The 19891-nt window shown below is 44.4% G+C and overlaps 1 protein-coding gene across 1 annotated transcript in view; it reads left to right on the forward strand.

Annotated features, from left to right (window-relative positions):
* T265_06014 (hypothetical protein) overlaps positions 1–19891 on the forward strand; it is a gene marked incomplete at both ends in the record, with an annotated part of 90025 nt that overhangs the window by 65558 nt on the left and 4576 nt on the right. The window contains 6 exons of the mRNA XM_009171173.1: positions 10024–10099; positions 10649–11943; positions 12613–13083; positions 17129–17212; positions 17261–17512; positions 18792–19135. Coding sequence (XP_009169437.1) covers positions 10024–10099; positions 10649–11943; positions 12613–13083; positions 17129–17212; positions 17261–17512; positions 18792–19135 — 2522 coding nt within the window. The remainder of the gene's footprint in view (positions 1–10023; positions 10100–10648; positions 11944–12612; positions 13084–17128; positions 17213–17260; positions 17513–18791; positions 19136–19891) is intronic.

Below are 19891 nucleotides of genomic sequence, written 5' to 3' on the forward strand. Positions count from 1 at the left end.
GATGAGCACCGGTTTAGTGACAATTACAGCAGTGCCAACCAGGACAGAACTGCTGAGAGACTGATCGTCCTTTAAATAACTACCTTTTTCTCCGTAATTTATCTTTTAGGATTGTGGAACCATCCAGCATTCGTTTATTCAGAAAAGATTTGATGCGCGCTTTGTACTGTTAAGCCCGCATATAATTCACTTAACTGACCTGCCGAAACGTGAATGCGTGACCGGCTTAAGTCTGCCCGGTCAAACAGGGTCCGTCTAAAGGAATTTCGGTCATGATTGATGACGTGCTTTATCCGGAGCAAAACGTCTTTTGTGAGCATCTACTGGTGTGTGTGGGTGACTATTCGCAGTTCATCGATCGATTATTTCAAATGTTGATCCGTTTGTTCAATTTTGGCCCATTTTAGTTGCTTTTGTTCAACCGTTGGTTACCATTCATCTCATGTCCTGCTGGGTGGTACGACTCACACGAGTGGTACTCATGTTCTGGTTGAGTGACAGTCATCAGCAGATGTGAGAAAATTCTTTCGTTCATTCAGCGCAACAGTGGCATGCAGCATGCACCCAAATCTCCTGCGCGGAAATTTCTAGTTAAATCCAGTTCAGGTCTGATTGTTTCTATTCGACTGAAACGAACTTTTCCGTGATTGTTGTTGGGATCTCCTACACGCATTAGCACCTCCCTTGTACTTGCCACTGACAGCAAAATCAGCGTTGGAACACGGCTCTTCGATGCCAAGCAAACTTGACAACTAGATCCTTCTGGTCTTCCCCGACAGTTCAGAGCAGCCCACTACACCAGTCTAACCTGACCGAAGCAAACACATCGTCATTGTTTCGCAGCCATGTCTAGGTTTAGCAAACTACACCCATTGGTATATTGATTTGTTTTTTTAAGGGGAACCCACCTGAATCTGTCGTGGCGTGTCGTATTAACTGAAACGCGAAGTGGCTTGGTGCAGCAAATTCAGTCAAAGAACATCATAAACGAGAGATTTAGCCGGAATTCAGGTGATCCTCCTGTTGTGACTTGGTGGACGATCGTGCAACTCTGTATCGGTCCCTTGGCTTCCTGCTCTGCCCACCATGGCATATCAAAAGGCACGGTAGCTCTACACAGTCCTTTATGGAGACAAAGGAAAATTATTACAACTGTATTTATAGGGTAAACACAGAGTGTTCCACAAGGTCGTGCTAGAATCACCGTGAGGGGACGAGAAGCGTCGACTCAAAGGTGCTTGACTCGGATGGGCTGGCATTCTGACCAATCAGGGCATACCTTCGTTTGGCCCGTGTTCGGCACGTGACACATCCGTCCAAACGATTTGGTGTTCGGTTGTTAAGGTCGGCTGGCCTCCGTACATCTCCAGTGCAAACTAAGTTGGCATGAAAATGAGTGTACTTTCGCTAATTTCGTTCAATTTGGGTTCAAATGGAACACGGGTTTGAAGGAAACTCTCGGAATGCACCTGCCAGAAGAACCCCAAGAAGAGTGGAACCGGTCGAGGGCCGTCCAAGGGTTTTCAGCAACCTTATGAGTAGTGTGTCACGTCCACACATGTCTAGGTTTGTCTGAAGTTGAGCACCAGAGGAGGTAAACTAGTTCCATCCCGATAGACAGGAGAAAGTTCAGGTCAGCCATTTCGTAGGGCTATACTCGCCGATGTGTCAACAGATTCACTGCCGTGGGGAAAAATTCTCATATCCAAACATCACTAACGATTTTAGCTTTGTTTGTTCAGGGAAAATGAAAGAAGTACTGGTCGGAGTGTTTTTTTCTTAAGCTACTCTTGCCATTTTCCAGCGGTGTACATTCAAGCGTACATGGACTGTCTTTTGTCTTACGTGGTTTCCTTAGGCAACGATCCACCTGCTTGTGAGAAACTGGTCGTGGTAAGACCAAGTTCGGGTGAAATCTTTGCATTATGAATCGCATTTTCTGTGTAATATACGGGACTTTTCGATCATATGGTTTGTTTTAAGACAGCATTTGTGTTGTCCACCCATGGGATCGAAAAAGACAGGCGGATTGAAAACAGCCTGTGTTTGCAACTGGGCTTATTTCACGAATTTCAACTAGTTATTGAATCAATATTATTATATATAGCTCAGCCCCGAGGTGAAGCACTGCAGTATCCGTTTCGAATAAGCGATAAGGATTCAACATCAGCGGGGAGTGTTGACATCCTAGCTGAAAATATTAGCTAGTTAGTCCTAGCCCAATGATGCCGCTTTCAAATTTGAACCAAGCTTCCGTTACCATGGAGCTAGCAGATGGCGCTGAGTTGGGAAAACAGACATAGGGTGGCTGGTTGCTCAGAACGGATTGTATCGACCAATCCTCGTAGTTGCAAGCCAACAGTGGGTGGTCCACTCCCAAATTTCAACTAGTTTTGGTCAGTCTCCACCAGCATCGTTGTAGACACAAACAAATGATAGAACAGAGGTCTTTAAGAATCGTTTGATGTTCTATTGGCGATGTTTGCTCTGTAGAGAGAATCGGGTTCTTTGAGCGTCAAATGGAACACAATGCGCCATCGTTTCTCTTTCTATAAAGGCAAGTCTGTTAGCCGCATTTTCATTGTTCCGCACTGGGGACTAACGGCTTGTGTTGGCGAGACGAAGGATTGTCCGACTATCATTCTGCGTGGAACAGACAGACCGTAAATATTACAGTTGGTAGCTAAAACTGTTTACCCCTCAATCGGCAAGCTAATGGTACATGAGTAGAAAACACCGTAAATTTCTAGGTACTTTTTCTACACGGGAAGAGGTTCTGAAAGGACACCGAAACGTCCTCCCGGTCATTATAAGTCGCCCATCACATTTGTGCTTGTTTAGACGAAATCCAGTCATGTATGGGTCCTTTCAATGGCCTCTTTTGCAGACATTCAGTAATATATGTCCAAACAATTAGTTCTCCAAAAAGGTGGCGAATCGAAAACGTCGAAACTGCTCCAGTGTTCGTGAAAAATCGATAACCAATGATACATGTTCCGCCTTGCGCGATATTATGGTAGGCTGGTACTAGTGGCGCCGGACTGCCCCAAAATAAGAATGGGGCAAGACTGAGCTACAGGCACGAAGTACTAGGAGACAGAACAGATTTGATTTAAACGCTGAACAAGAACGTCTAAGCTTACTTAGTGGGGCTGCATTGTTAAGACACGGAAACAAATTGAACTATCACAGATAAGATCAACTAAACCGGTTGATGCTACGGAAAATTGACTTTGTCATACCGTTGAGGTCTTACTTCAGACACCAACGAGGAGCTAGTATCTTCTCATTACTTGAATATTGAAACAAGCCGCCCTAATATTAAGACGGGAGCTGATAGCCAATCACAGAACACCAATGGATGGATTCAGACTAGGGTTATCTGAACGCCAGTCCACGACGGTCCACATTCGTCTCTTGTGTTTGCATCATATGTATTCGGTTTCCCTTCGTCTGTTCTTGGTCATTCAAAGCAACCTGCATCTGGTAGCTGGATGATATCAACTTGTGGCCCACTACCGTCACTAATGGTGCTGACGGTATTCAGTTGTTCGATCACTAGACGGTGCAGCACTCCACGTCAAATAGTTTTTCAGCTAGCCCGACTATTTGAGGCAATAGACTCCGTCATAACAGATGTCTTCCCTCTTATATTCCGTTCCCTTCAATGAATGTACTGTGCAAAACATACCTGTTGTTTTATCACCTGGCGTTGTTGTTGCCTTATTCATGAGAGCAATTTTCATCCGGCCAAATGGAGCTGACTTCACCTTGTGCGCCCCGAAACACTGTTGTATGAGTTCTCCGAAACAGAAATATAGACGTATCTCGTCATTCCATATGGTGGATCAATACAATTGATTTTTATGACCCGTACTTGACTGAATTCTACTCGTAGTATGTGACCTATCAAAAGCCAACTAGGAATGCGGAAGATTTTTCTGGAGGTTTAGGTAAATTTGACTGGTCTTACTACTGAATAACTCCATAGCAGTATACGGAACTGTGCACTATACACTTTCGACGATTCTCATTCGTCAACTTACTCCAGCTCGGACATATTTCCTTCCAAAATAGGGTTGAACTAATCGCGCCTGAGATGCACCGCTTCTTATCGATTTTCTGGTTGATCCCATTCGTGAGAAACTATACAGCCAGCAGTTTCTGGCGAAGCGGAGAAGTGCATGCAGTTTTGAAAAGTTTAAGGAAAGAGTCAATAAAAAACTGGGCTGACAGAACATTCATCAGTGAACGATATAGCGAAAGCTGACTGAGGCCAAGAATCGGTACAATTCTAAATTAGACAAGCATAGAAGGTTTTACGGACGTTAGGCTCTTCCCGAACGGCATCTCTGAATCACCATCGCAGAGTACGAATAGACCAAGAACTGGAAAACATCTTAGTGATATATTCCACAAGTGTGTAGTTGTAGTTTTGTTCAAAAATTTGATAACATCGATTTGAATACTCTGGCTTGGCCAGATGGTGACTGCTGGACCTAAGGAACATAATTATTTTCAATTGGTTGATCAACTACTGAGAAACACCTGATGTTCTCACAGTGTATTTCCCTAAGATGGATTTTCCGTAAAGACACCCCAATTACCTTGGTACACAAAGGTGTCAGTAATGAGAAAATGATGATTTTGTGGGCGGTAAACTGCATGCCGAATGAAATCCGGTTGGCTGGTATCACTTCATATTTTTTATTCAAAATGCAACTTCATATTACTTGGTAACCGAATGTGAACTCTTTCAACACATCGAGGAAGCTGTGTTCTTTCTTCTCTGACGTGTCTTTCTCACACGAGGGACAGTTGTTTTCGTCCTGATGATGGCGTCCAGACGGTGTCGAGCAGTGGAACGAACTCGACGAGACCCCTCTAACTATATTCTACCCGCAAAACTTGTTTTTTTGGTGCAGTCGAGTTGACTCAGTTTTTGTTGACTTTGTACGGTGTGTTGATGTGCGTGTGCGTACGAATTCACAGTTGGGTTAACCACGATAATCACGTTTTTGTGCACGGTCGGAATTCGTGCTTCTCTTGGGTGGCAGGCTTGTGGGACGGGCGGTTGGTTGCTCGCATTTTAAACCACATCGTTTGAGATCTATATTCACAGGTGTTGACTGGCACTGTAACTGAACTTAACACGTGAAGTTTAGAACACCCGACTAGTTACCATGTGGAAAGCAAAGGGACTGAAATGAGTTTAGAATGTCAGAACCGAAACAGGAGCTTTGAAAATTCGTTGATAGGTTTTCCATGGTACTTTTGCAACCTCAGAATTCTGATCAGGCTAGTAGATGGTGATAGAATGAACTGACAGCCGAACATGTACTTAATGCTGTAATGGATAATTTTTTCTCGCCGATGATGAGGAAGCATTACTCCGTCTCAAGGGGGTACAAAGATCTCTTGCTGGAAATGATTCTTGTCCTGAACTTGTTGCACTTGACGAATCCATTTGTATGTGGGGTATGTCAGGGTTTTGTACTTTAGCAGCCTTGCGCGTATATGCCTGAGCAAATAAACGATCTGATGAACTGGGCGTGCGTGAGCATCATTGTACTTGATGATGTTCTTAGTTGATCATCCCCTTGAGGGGAGGATAAATCACCCATCAATAAAACCTTAAATTATCTCCACTTCATTCTTGGTGTCCTTTTTGGAAGAACTAATTTTGAAAAAAAAACATTATCCTCGGAGGAAGTGACCTCATTCTTGGGTGTCCTTTTGGAAGAACTAATTTTGAAAAAAAACATTATCCTCGGAGGAAGTGACCCTCCCCCTCCTGGTAACCAGCTTACTTGCACCAACAGCACCATTCTACTTCACAAGTAAACACAAAGTTATTTGTGAAGGTTCAAGGCCAATCTTTATTTTGACAAGTTTGAACGTATCCAGGCGGATTCGTCTCCTGTGTGAAGACTACAGCTGAGTTGCTGATGTACACCCTTTTGAAGTGAGTCAACATTAGTTTAGGTGACAGAACAGCAGTTGGGTGTAAAACAGTCCACCACTGGTCCCACAGCTGTTACCTTACATCACTTGCCACGACTGCCTTCAGTGGAACCGCATGCTCGCACTCCTGTTTTGATATTTAGTGGTGTCGGAACCATCATCACAAATGTAAGATCACTGTAAACTCTACAGCAACCCGTTACCTTCCTTGAAACTTCTCGGGTAGATGTAGTGTTTCCGAGTTTCCACCAAACAAATCCAGTTTTATGAAAGTGAGTTTATACACTTATTTGCAAACTAACTTGGTGTTGATGAGAGATTCAACTTCCTATCAGCTTATTCTCTCATTTAGAACAATCGTTAATCAAAGGCACTGCACGAAAGTCGTCTCACCTTCCATTCGGATTTCGTTTCAATCAAGATATCGAGTTATTTTTTCAACCTACTCTACTTCCTGTCCCGTTTAATGGTTTTGTTTTAACTACTATGATACATTATCAGTAGTCTACAATCAGAAAAGAGAAAAAACTGACAGCCAGTAATTTGTGTTAGACAAATCAGCTCGTCCTCAGGCTGCTCGCAGCGAATCTTATTATTTTGTCTGAAGAGTCGCCGACCTTAGAAAAGGGTTCGATATTTGCCAATCCATGGAGTCGGAGTCAAACCGTTCGTCTGTAGTTAGGATATGACTGGGTCTCGAAAAACCTTGGCCCACGGTGTATTTCATATTGACCGAAACAAATCAGGTGGAGACAGGAGGTACCCAGGAGCAACAAACCCAGTTTTCCCTTGTGTGGCCAAACTTTACATTCAATCCAGCTTCCTAAGTCACGCGGACCTGTCGGTTGGTACTTGGTCGTGCAAACAAAGTTATGAAACAGCTCACAGAAGCCTCCTGTTCCCAAAGCAATTGATGGGGAGGAGGCTTAGCTTTCCTATCCTGGGTGTTTTCATATTTATTTTCAAAACAAACATTGTTCTTGCTTTCAGTGGACACCATATACATATATAGATCTAGCCATAAGTGGTACAGACTTTGACGTTCTCAAAGCTCCCCTATTCGCGTATAGTACTCAGTCTAGAAGCCTCGCACCGCTGTTTGATCCTAAGTTACAGCAACTTTGAGGAGCTTCTCGACTTTTCAGCTTGGGTTCACTTCGATGGCAGCATAAGACGTTGATTGAATGTTCAAAAGTTCCACGTTGCCTGCAAACTAAGATTCGATTTTTGGCGTCCTTGACTTGGAGAATATGTCACGTTTCTTATTTTCTATTATCCGTTACTAGTATCTCCAAGGCCACCATTCTCCGAGCCAAGATCTTTGGTTTGTTGCATGTGTTTTCCGTCTTATCCTCAATGTTTGGGTGTTGTACGCTCTTTTGTTGCTCGCCTTCCTGACCTTGAAGTCCCTGTGAAAGTTTAAGTAGACTGGATGGCTCTTGTTGAATGTCCAGCCATTGCATCGGATAAGTTATTTCTTGATAGCCGAATTCGTTGCATGCTAAGTTTATCCGCCATGATCTCGTTCTTCTCCCCATCATGGTATGTTGCATGACGGGAGGTTGATTTCCAGACTGGCCATGCTTCGCGATTGTTTTGTGTGCATCCGCATGGTACTGGCACGTGCAATGCGACTGCCTAAAGAGGCCTACATAATTGTCTGCCCAGTAAACATTCCGTGTTTTTCGATGATGCTGATATTCTGCACGGCGTTGCTCAAGTTTTGATAGTCGATGGAGGACGATAAACGTAACGAGGTGACTTTGTACTAGACATAGGAAACTATATCATAAAATTCCCGGAGATGAGAAGTTTTGTGGTGGCATTTTGATTCAATTTCGGCTGTATGTCCCACAGCGTTTATTGTCATCCAAAGCATATCAGAATGCGGGAAGAACTTAGGTTTTCAATGTGGGCTGTCCTAACACTCAAGATGATTTGAACATCGCAGTTAAATGGTGCAACTTACTTAAGACGGACTCGGTGAAAACAGTGGGAGGACACACTTGGTTGGATGTCGCCCTTTCCTCTTAACTAGAAAGCACAAGAACGAAAATGGCGACTGGAAGCAGTCAGAGAAGTGGAACGTTCTCACAGTACCATAAAAGTAAACGGACGTACTCGGCTAGTACGTTTTGGGTCGATTCTACAAGTCATCTCAATTTAATCGTCGCCACAGTTGGGCAATAGGATCTTGGAATGACTCACTCAGATCCGTTGATTGATCTGCGGTGAGGATTTCTTGCAATCGATGGTGTTAGGTTTCGTGTGGCCAATCTGATGACCGGTCTCCCATCCCGCGTGGCAGGTACTTTTGAGCGTTTTCAGCAAATGGAAGTGTCACTGGAACTATGAATGAACAGGATGATAAGATAAATACGGATAATCGTTCAGCCTTTTGGTACCTAACTGCCATGCCACCCGAAGGAAGCACGAAGACTGGGATACTGCCAGGTTGCCCAAGCTTAGATAGGGGAGAGGCAGAGGTCGGGTTCGAACCACGAATCTCCCGGTCAGTACATTCGTGCTCTAACCACTGAGCCATCCCGCGCCAATCAAATGGATGCATAAAAGTAGCAGGAAATGTAAGATCTGCGATGGGATAGATAATCTTTCGTTGTACAATCGAAAAGTTGTGGTCTTAGGTGGTTGGTAATGTGTGTCGGATGCCTGCAAGTTTAAGGTCAGCCTTAAGTGGTACTCGCAAGATAACTGCTTTTTCCTCAACAATGACAACATATTTTCTCCTAGAACTGAGTCTGCTGTATATTCGGACAGCCCGCCTTTACTAGCCATCATCCAGCGAGGTCCGTCTCAAGAACTCTCCATCAAAAGAACATAGGTCATCTGCTCTGACAAAAACAGCGTTCTCACCAAATGAGGCTTCCATGTCACAAGCGCAAATATGAACCGCGAATAGGCAGGATGGCATGAGATCAGCAGGCACTTCGATTAATCCCCACAAAAAGCCAAAGTATGGCAAAACTCTTCTTCTTCGACCAAAAAGGGTGAAACCGATCGTGTGCCGACGAAGGGTTTTTAGCGAACTTGTATGTAGTTTCTTACAAGATTTAAACGCTCTGATGAACTGTGACACTTGCAGTATGTCTGAGTTTCTATCGTAGCTAGAGATACATTGGCAAGTGTGTGCGCCGAAAGACTGCCAGTAGCAACGCGACTATCAGCTGGATGACAAGCAGTGTCCTCAGCACCGTCTGGCCACAAGTAAATCAGCTGACCACGGGTCGATCAGCTGATCCCAACCAGACATTAGTTACTCAGTCAAAAATTCCGACTGTTGATTTGATCCGGGCAGCAGAGAATCGGTCGTATGAAGTGTGCAAAAGGTATTCGCTTTGGCGATAGCCTCGAAATTATCAGCATCTGAATTTTCTTTTGAATCTGGTTTCCACTCTGCTAACCTGTAAATTTATTTCCTGCGTTGATCACTGAGGAAGGTAAAACAAAGATGAACATTTCGTCAGTTATTTGCTCTCAAGCGATTTGAGGCGAGTCAGTGTCTCAACGTTTCCAAATGAGGTACACACTGTCTAGACAGATTTCAAAATGTTTCATACTCATCTTTACAAGATTTGGTCCGTTCTTCGAGTGACCAATATCTTTTTGCCATCGACTTTTAAAGCCTTGGATAATTCCGGGTTCCCACTTCACACCACACTCGTCCTATCCAAGTGCGAGGCCTGAAACAATGGTACGATCCGTAGAAGGTCCTTTTCTGACTACCTGAGTATATCGTAATCCTTGTTTGTAAGTCTGGCCACTTTACCGCTTAGTATAGATAATAAAAGCTGTTAAGTGAAACGCTGAAAGTAATGTGAACAACGTGAACATCTAGCGTACTAATAGCTAACCTAGTTGCTTCATTTACAGATTTGAAGGAGGTTTTGCTTTGTATGTGTTCCATTTCTGTTGGTAAGATCTTCGACCGCTTGAAACCGTGATTGTGCTGGCATGTGTGCATCTTGAGATTTCGTCACCCCTCTAAACAACTACCGTAAAGCTGTTGTTGACAGTTCATCTTCTCTGCTCCCTTCACAGTTGCTGTTGGAGTGGTCCTCGGATTTCTCATCTGTTTAATGGCCGTGATCCTCATTATCTACAGTCTCCGTCACAGGTGGGTCACGATTTTACGGACAGTGTGTTTCCGTATCCTGTTTCTTTTTCCTACGTGCTCAGTTTGAATTCGAGTCTACATGCATATTTCCAGATATTCAGGGCTCGGTGTTTTCAGCAACTGCCATTTGTTTATTTCATCAAATTACTACCTATGGATGAAGTCAGCTTCTTGAATGTCTCAATTCGCATCTTTCCAGATGACAAAGTTTTTACAGATGTCAATAAAGTGTTAGTTAGTTCGTGTGGCATAGGTCTGCAGATCCTGTTCTCCAGATCCAGTTCTCCAGACTGGTCAGCTTGACATCAACGACAAGTTTCCAAGTGTTTCCGGGTCCCTATTACTCTGATTATTTCGATATATGAACGTCGAAGCGCGTAAGTGAACGAACCAAATCAGGTTTTGTTTGACAATATTTACGCAATTTTATATGACAACACCCAGACGCGACCTTCCCATTGGTGTGTATTTCATGTCATCACGCTAAGGTTGGGAATGACTGGAAGCTGACCTGGACCCTTGCTTCATTCCATTTCCTTTCCGCTTCAGGTTGTTTGCTCAGTACCACAAAAACGAAACATTTCCCTCCTTCCCGGATCGCATGACACGTTCGGCAAGCACTTTCAACCAATCAACACACAGCTACTATCCGACCATAAGCTCAATGGACTGGCGACGGAAGTGGAACAAGAGCAAGTGGGACCTATTCAAGCCATGGCGTGTACCGCCATGGAGTCAGAATCTTACAGCCACCTACCCTGATCTTCCACGTCAAACAATTGTCCATGGATCATCTCTAGGAATCAGTCGAACTCCCGACACAGTGGTTGTAGACCGTTTTCATCCTACCTGGCGGACACAACTGCCTCGTTCGCTAGCCTCGTCTTTCAGTCTTAACCCTGGCTATCCGCATCCAATGGCTTTTGAAAATGGAGAAGCGGCCAACATGTCACCTTGGCTTCGAACAAACTCGACCACACGTTTGGCTCGAAAGCCTCACTTTTTTGCATCATCTAGTGAACTGGTTAGTCCCATTGATGGTCAGCCACAATTTTCAAGATCCTGGTGGTTGCCTTGGCGACGGAGTTTCCGTAAGCAGCGTCGCTTGTACACGCAACTTTTAAGGCGTCGTGAAGCTCAATATCAATCTCAGCGCCGGCTTATGCCTTCAAACGGTATATCGAACAGCTCATCGATGCACTTCGGCCATCTGCCTTCAACTCCTGGTGGAATGTTCGGGTCACAATCTCTGATGAATTCGAAAATACACTTGGAAAACAACAAGCTTCCGGCAAGTGAGCGAGAAGCGGCGGAAGGAGCGGTGAGTCAGCTTACCACCCAAAGTACTCGGACTCTGATAAACAATGAACAGGTATCAGCAAATGGAATAAGTCCAAGATCCGACGAGTTAGCTTCCCTCTACCCCGTTCTGAAGAATAAACTGCACTACAACTACACGAATGTGGATCCAACCAACGGATATCCGTCGCTATATTGTCAACCCATTACACACCAATACCAACCAGCGATCGCGGATCAAATTCAAAACGGCACAACTGCAAATGAACCGCTACCTTGGAAGAGTACACCACCTGGAAATAGTCTTAGTCAAGGATTTCGTCGGTTGTCTTCATTCTTGCGCAACCTCAATGGGTCTCTCACTCCACCCAGGGGGTCAACAAGGAATACACAGCAGCAGCGGCTAGCTGGTCAGTTTTATCCACAGTCCATGTCCGGTTTAAACGCAGCCCATTATTTCCAAACAGGCATAAATGACCCCATGTTTCGACGTCTGTCCGGACCTCAACCAATCCCTCAGGGGATATCTGCTCGTTCCAGATCAGGTGGGTGGCTAAACTAATATCTGTCCTTCAGTTTCCAGTCATTCTTTTTGTCGAAAAGATTAGACATGATCCACGTTGGGTGTACAACTGAGCTTGTTGACAATTCTTTCCATCTCTCCGTCAAATGAATGATTTGGACTGAGGCATAGCATTCTCAGTGATCTATGCTTACCCTTCGAACTTTATTTACTAACCGAATCTCTCCATTATCCCCAGCAAAGGACGAATAAACGATGTCATAGAGCTGTTTTCAAAACGTTTATGCCAATCCTGGGAGCTATCAAAAGCTGTGTCCCTAAATAGCAGGTTATTTAACCCGTAGATTCTTCTTCCTACGTCACTCAGATGGGAAATGATGACAAAGTCTCGCACAGTTCCGTAGCACACGAATGTGAGGATATCACGTGGACATATAATGAGTGGTACATTCGGATAACTCCTACTGCATTTGGATTGGCTGCTCTGCGGACACTCGCGTATGTGTTCTTACCATCAGGAGATTCTATGGGCCTGTACACAGGCCCAAGGCTTTACTCCTCTTATTTAAGGGTTTTTGGTTGAGTGCTTTCACTAAGTGCGTAAATTCATTTTTTGAAGCTCTCGTTTTTGTGACTATCCGGCAGCACTGTGAGCTTCCACACTAAATACTCGGTTCTTTTGTTGTTTCAGAATCAGGGAGCGCACGTTTTGGCTTGGGAATGAGGAGTCTCTATCAAATATCGCTTTCCCGGGGCGCAGACCCAATAGCAAGTATGTACAATTTGGACGTGGACGATAACAGTGCCTTTGGTGATCCCCTCTCCGGCTCCACGACAACAGTGACCAAAACAACACGGCTTGGAAGCACCGCTGCTGTCTCACCTGGCTCTGGCCCAGACTACTGGGATCAATATCCATCAGTCGATGTGGGAGGGCATCGAGTTTCCACGGCGTCGACCATACGCCCTCCGACGCCCACACACTGTTCACAACAGCAGCTGATGCAACAAGGGTTAACTGCTGGTCATTCCGCTCATCCCCAATTGGGCCAGATGACCAACATGAATCACTCAAATGATCCATACCTTGTGCCAGCCTCAGTCAAAAGAAGACAGGTCGCACAAACAACCGGAGACGCACATAAGATGAAGTATTTATCAGGTGTGTTGTTTGACTTTTCTGACAAGCCCGATATGTCTACAGTAGGAAGTAGCGAATCTTCAAAGTGGTTTCCCCATTCAGCACTTTAGGCGTTCAGGAATGAAGACTGGTAAATCTGTTACTGCCTCAACTAACTTTTTTATCCGTTCTTCTCTTATCCTTCAATGTTAGGTTCATGATTTGTTCAGCTTAATCAACCACTGGGTATGGTAGGACCTCCTTCATGGTGTCATCTGATTGTCACGTGAGAGGGCTGTTAGACCAGTTGCTTTTTCACTAGTTTTCTGAACTTAACTCAGCGGCTCCGCCTGTCGATTATTGGCGGTCGGGGCACTTAATGACATGGCGGAATAGCTTATAAGTTTGTGGTAGTAAGAATGATGGCCATTTCCTTTTTTACTTTGCCATGTTATCGTGAAAACAACATATACACCAGATCGGTCTGGACAATATGAAATGACTAGGGTTTTTTTAGTCGCCAGATGTCCTTTGATAACAAAGTGGACGAGGTCGAGGAATTTTCAGCCATCTAATGAGTAGTGCATTACGAATATACATGTATCGCGATATCTCGAATATCGTAGCAACATGGAAGCCTCAGAACATCCCGCAGAAATGTCATTCACTACGAACTTACAACAATGTTACCTGTGCTATATTGGGGCAAAAGTAGCTATGGAGATCCAAGGTACTGTTGCATTGACCCTCGAACTGGTGCCTTTCTAGTCCCTGATCTCACCCTACTCTCTTGTATTAAATCAAATACAAGTTTGGTCAATGTTGGGGTCCTGCTGCAATCGACAGGCGCTTTCCTGAGGAGAGGTCTCTTTTGAAAAGTTAGACCAAATCACAAATTTGGTTTGTAGAGTTTGAGTGATCCCTAAGTAAATTAGTTAATAGTTCGGGGAAAGTCCGTCACTTTTCCCGCATTGAGGAACACGACGAATCGTTCTGCAGTGAGGTATCTGTCGGCGAGCAAACTTCTTTCAGAACTCTAGAATAACTTTTTTTTATTTTGTCTGATCTGGCATCTATGATTTTCGGTAACCTGGTGAATGCAGCATCGCTTCTCTGCAGCCATCCCATAGTTATGCTGGTCACTTCCACAAGTGATTGAATAAGTTCAAACTTCTCATTGTAGCCAGTTCATCTGAGATGCATCTTAGCAGAGATGTTGATCTGTAATTTTTTTAATATCTCACTCAGTAAAGGAAAAACTCGCAAGCCCACACAGTGAGCTCAACTGGGACCGTAATAATACGTCAGAAAAAGCAAGAACTAGGCGTTCATCTTATCAAAAGACCGGCGTTCGGTTGTGGCTCATTTCGATGTCATATTTCATGTCGGTCGAATTTAGTATTTGTGATCTGCTAATTTTCAAACAAGGTGATGCAGCTGTTTGATTCGCTCTTTCACCGGACTCGATAAGTAACAGAGAACTTGTGAGTCTTTGGATAACTACACCCAGGCATGTCTCACAGCGATGTAATCACGTGCTCAAGCACTAGTGTGCAAATCCTAAGCTAATAGCATGGAAGAATATGTAAGCTCCTAAGTTTATTCCCAAATGACCAAGTCTAAACGCACTGTAACGCAAAGATCCTAGAAACTCACTTCCTGATGGTTGATCAGATGCCCGTTGCCATTCGGCAATTAGTTTGTAAACTTCTCGTCCCCGGTTGAGGACGAGCTACTTGCCATGCTCAGCGAATAGATCAGCGGTCACGTGATCAACCACTAGTAAAGGCATCCTGGCCAAAAAATTGTCGACACATTAGCGGACTTGTCTATTGAGTGCTTGCTGATTTCGATTTTGGAGACACTCACTGCCGGAATGCGACGACAGCTAACCACCCCTGGAATTCACATGTGGATAGTCATGGTGAGCGTAAATTGTGCAGTCTATGGGAACACAATTGGGAGGCGTGACAAGCAATTAAATGACAGATGTTTATGTTTGTTCCTCATGTCGCCTCCTTTACCTTCTGGCTTTTATGTAACCTTTGTACTCATTCGTCTTCATTATTCCCCAGCGTTTTCAAAAAGTAGCTTTCTTATCAGTCTAAAAATATCTCCTGAGAAGCCCATTTTATCACGGAGCTGAAATTTGAAGAACTGGAATGTCCTCTGAACAAGCAGTAAGAACACTACTCTGTTATGTTCCACACATGGATCTTGGCAGAATGATTCCAGGTTACCCGGACTAGGCCGAACGGTTGATAGGACACTTCAATTAAGACTTTGAAATGCAGCAGCAAAAAGCGCCCGCCTCTTGGATACCGGGAGTATCTTCTAAATGAATAACTCTGATGAGCTCCACCGAGGATTTCGTTACAAATTGTGAACTACGGGTAACAGTTGGCACTTTCCAAGGCCAATTAGAAACCATTTGAGCTACAGTGCCGAATGAGTCAAACAACTCCGGTCGAAATCGCGCTACAATTCTGGACGTTCTACCCATCCAGATGCAGTCACGTTATTCCGCGCACACCGCCCCAATTCTTGTGCTACGGATCATCAGAAAAGTCCATTCGCCACAGAATAAAATTGAAATTTATAATATCCCAAATGAGAGACCTAGTACACACAGTGCGAAAGAGAGGATACGATGGAGCGTTAGTCGTGTGGCGGGAATCCTTAAGCACTATAGGAAGGCGATGAACATACCCATTTCTGATGTCTCCCATGTCCAGACGTGATGATAAACTACCCCTGTGAATCACGTTTCATGTATCCAACATGAGCACGGGTGTCTATAAGAATCATTGTGTCCGAAAGCCAGCCGTCCCTAATAACCGTACATCACCTCATTTCGACGGATTTCACGTGCAGGACACGAACCAAACGAATGCATGCCCTGATTGGTAAGAATGCTGGCCAATCTGATTCGAGCATCTTTGACTCGACGCTTCTCGCCCCCTCACGGACATTCTGGCAAGACCTTGTGGAACACTGTGACTACCCTATAAATAAAGTTGTAATAATTTTCCTTTGTCTCCATAAAGGGCTGTCTAGAGCTACCGTGCCTTTTGATATACCATAGTGGACGGAGCAGGAAGCCAAGGGACCGATACAGAGTTGCACTACCGTTCAGCAAGACACAACACATTGATCACTATATACGAATGAGTTCATAGCATGGAAAATGAATACGACCGAGTATGAGACCAACGGTAAACGTGTCAGTGTGTTTCAAATAACGGTACTGTGAGGAATCACACCCGAGCTCTGTTGAATGAATTCACATGACCTGTAGGAGGTGGTTTCGGCATTCTCTTTTGCATCACTATCGTCTGAACAACCCTCCTATTTTGCAGAACTTATTCCGGTAGATCCACACCAAAGAGGGAAAAGCACTGAAGCTCATCAGTAGTGCATATCCTTGGAAGTGTCGGGGGTTGAACTCCGGATATGTAACATGCTAGGCGAGTGTGTCATCACTACTCCACCAGCACATCATTATCATGTCTGGCCAGGCGAATGCGTCCACACTAGAATTACGTGATTGGGTTAGCCAACTCCTCGAACGATGGCCCGGTAACTTTCCTGGTTGTTGATCGATTGACTAGTCTGTAAGGACTTCCCAGTCAAATAGCGTCACAGAAGCTTGAAACCTACCGGACAAATCTTGACATCCGAATTTCAAACCCCAGCACGGTAGCACTGCTGATGAGCTCTAATGAGAATGAAACTCAGTTTCAGTGCTTCCCTCCTTTGATGCGGACTTCTCAAAAGAATGCGATAAGACAGGACAAGGACTGTTCAAACGGGGCGTGAATTCAGAATAGATTGTGGACTGAACTGGAATGCGCCTAAGCTGCGTCCGTTTGACCGGCGCAAAAGCAGTATACGAATAAATAAATTCTGGTAACTATGGACCAGGGTCATTTTACTAGAAAGAAGCGGCACCTACCGGTAGATAGGAATTTCTTCACGTGATTAGTCAGTTTTGGAAAACGACTGAAAATAAGACCACATCATATCTTTTAACGGTCCAGTTTGGTTTGAAAATTCTGACAAACGAAGTGTGCTCGGTTTATTCCAGAAACGGAACGCTTGCCAAGTGGCACCAGCTCTGCAGTCAGTTCCTTGGTATTTGGAGATTCAGCTGAGGAGGACCAAGAAGTCGGTGAGTTAATCAGTCAACCACCACCGCCGCCACCATCGTTACCTACAGGAGCAGGCGTACCCCGTTCCCCGTCTGGGCGGCCTCTTACATTATCTGAACAGGTGGCATCCGGTAGCCCTCAAGGGTGGACCAGATTTCCGATAGAATACGTGACCTACGATGAAACTCACTCGTGTGCGAACACACTGATCAAACCACCGGGCGATGATAACCATATGCAACAAGACTTGATCGCAACGCAGCTCGGAGAACCACCAAACCAACAGAGTCCAGTAAAACGCAGACATCACGAGGACAAAGGTAAACTGAATTTCGCTTGGTTTGAGTTTGTTATTGAGAGCAACGCTAGAGTAGAACATGTTTTTTGCAGAGTGCAGAGTGCCATTTCAGAGTTGCGCACCCAGTGGCAAATCCACCTGCCGTCAGTGGAGAAGCTTGATTGAATCTCTCGTTTTATGCTGTTCTTCAACTAAATGCGATTCACAAAGGTTGTCTCTGTTTCACTCGGAACTAAATTCGAGATATGCAAGTTCAATTCTTGATAGATGACTACTAGTAGTGTAGACTGAATCACTCCCCTAGCAAAGAAGTTCTCTGGGAGAGCTCTGGGAGAATCACCCAATCGGTCTTGTAAGTAGTATCGTGCTTGAAAAATACCTCGGTAACTTGAACATCGTTCCATCTGTAACTGGAGGCTAACTTTGTGCGACGAATTGACTCGAAGAAGTTGCCCCCCTCAGAGTCTTCTGTCAACACTAACTTAATACGTAACTGAATTCATGTTTCCATTCACGTGCAACTTTGTGTTCAGGTATCAAGTAGAATTGATGGAAACTCGGAAGTTACACCTACCTGAATGGCCCCAAGAGCGGTGAAACCGACAGTGGGCTGTTTTCATCATCCTTATGTATAAAGTTGAGTCAGGAACCGCACTGCATATTTCGTAACACATAGAGAGCACACAAAGATGGTGGACAAGCTGAACTGTGGATTTTAATTCTGAACGCCAAACTCAACAAACGCACCTTAACTGTTTCAAAAAATCACCAAATTTCGGGATCGTCGCCTTGAATAAAAGTGTAGTGACTTGTAATTGTCCGACAAACGAAGCAAGACAAATACACAAACATTTGGCGTAAAACTACGAGAATTCTGAAGTACTCAGTAGAGAATCGAAACGGGGGAGAAATTTCGAGTTTTTATTGAACTAGTTGTTTCGAGCCACCGATCAAGAAGGCGGTGTCTTTTCCCGGTACATGATGGCATCGACAAGGTTTGTTTGTTGCCCCCTATACCAGTCAGTCATGAACAAGGTGCTTATATTGGATGTTATTTTTTCAAGTTTGTATTCACCCGTTTTTGGGTATGCAAGATGGCTCATCTCCAAAATAGACCTGTAAAACAAGGTAATGAACATCCAACTTTAGGAACGCCAACTGGGATTAGACATAAGCCTCTTTGGATAGCCGCGGTGGTAGCTGTTCTTGGTGATGAATGACAGAACTAAAGATTTGGTTTTATCCAGAATTTCACTCCTATGATCGGTCATCCACCTATCTGTCGTTTTCTCCTCCTTAAGGTGACGAGACCTCCCGACCTCTTTCTGACGCAATGATCAGCAATCACTACTACACTGGAACCGACCTTGATATTTCAATCCGTGGACCCATGGAACAAGCACCTCCACGACTACCACCACGTGTCAACCCTCCGACAGATATTGCGGTTTCTGAACGAAGTTTGTCCCCAAAACCCAACCTACCACTACCTCCGTTGTGGAACCGTCCGTCTCAGAACGGGACGCCAAATAAACCAGAGCCTCCAAGACTAACAACTCGCGATGAGTACGGTTCGGTTGATTCGTTGTACGAGACTGTGGATCAATATAAACCGACTGAAATTCGATCTACGTCCGAGCAACAGGTACCGGTTTTTTTCTTCAGTCCACCTCTAAACAAACTACATACAAAGTTCGACAGTCAGAAACGTAGTCTGCATAGCGAAAACACCTCAGCGCCTTTTGCCCGGGATTCTAACATTTTGTACGTATACTCAACGTTTTACTTCATGACCTGACCTAGTGGCTGGTGAATGTTCTACATTCCAGAGTGGAGTTTCTCACTGTTTCCGAAACCACCGACCAACTACGAGTTTTGTTCACGAAATGTTCGTTTCTAGTATCTTCCCAAGATCAGAAAGGTGTGTTGTGATGTGACATGAGGAACAGATTTTTTTAGTCTTTTGATATTCCATGTCTGATATAGATCGTATCTCCATGTAATCGGGTATGACAGTCAGACACTCGCTGAATCGGCTTCGCGGGAACTGTCGTTTGACAAGAACCTATCTAAAACGATATCTAATCCACCATTTTGAACTTCGAATACCTCGAAACATCAAGATCATTTCCAGATACTCCGACATTTTAGTTCGTCACTGCCTTTCTATCTGCTTCGGAAAATGAAGTAAATGGGCGAGCTAGTGAACACGGATAATGAATAAAGTAAAAGATTGACTGAGAGATTAATTCAATTTTAGATGACTAAATGTGATTGGACAAAAACTGAGACATCCCGGTGCACACTAATCAGCTGAGGAGTGCACTTATTGGGTACATTAGGGGCGCGCGTTTCATGTGAGCACCTATCCAAGGTAAACCAAGGATTTTGGCAAATATTT

Source organism: Opisthorchis viverrini (genome assembly GCF_000715545.1).
Source record: "Opisthorchis viverrini unplaced genomic scaffold opera_v5_121, whole genome shotgun sequence".
Taxonomy (NCBI): domain Eukaryota; kingdom Metazoa; phylum Platyhelminthes; class Trematoda; order Opisthorchiida; family Opisthorchiidae; genus Opisthorchis; species Opisthorchis viverrini.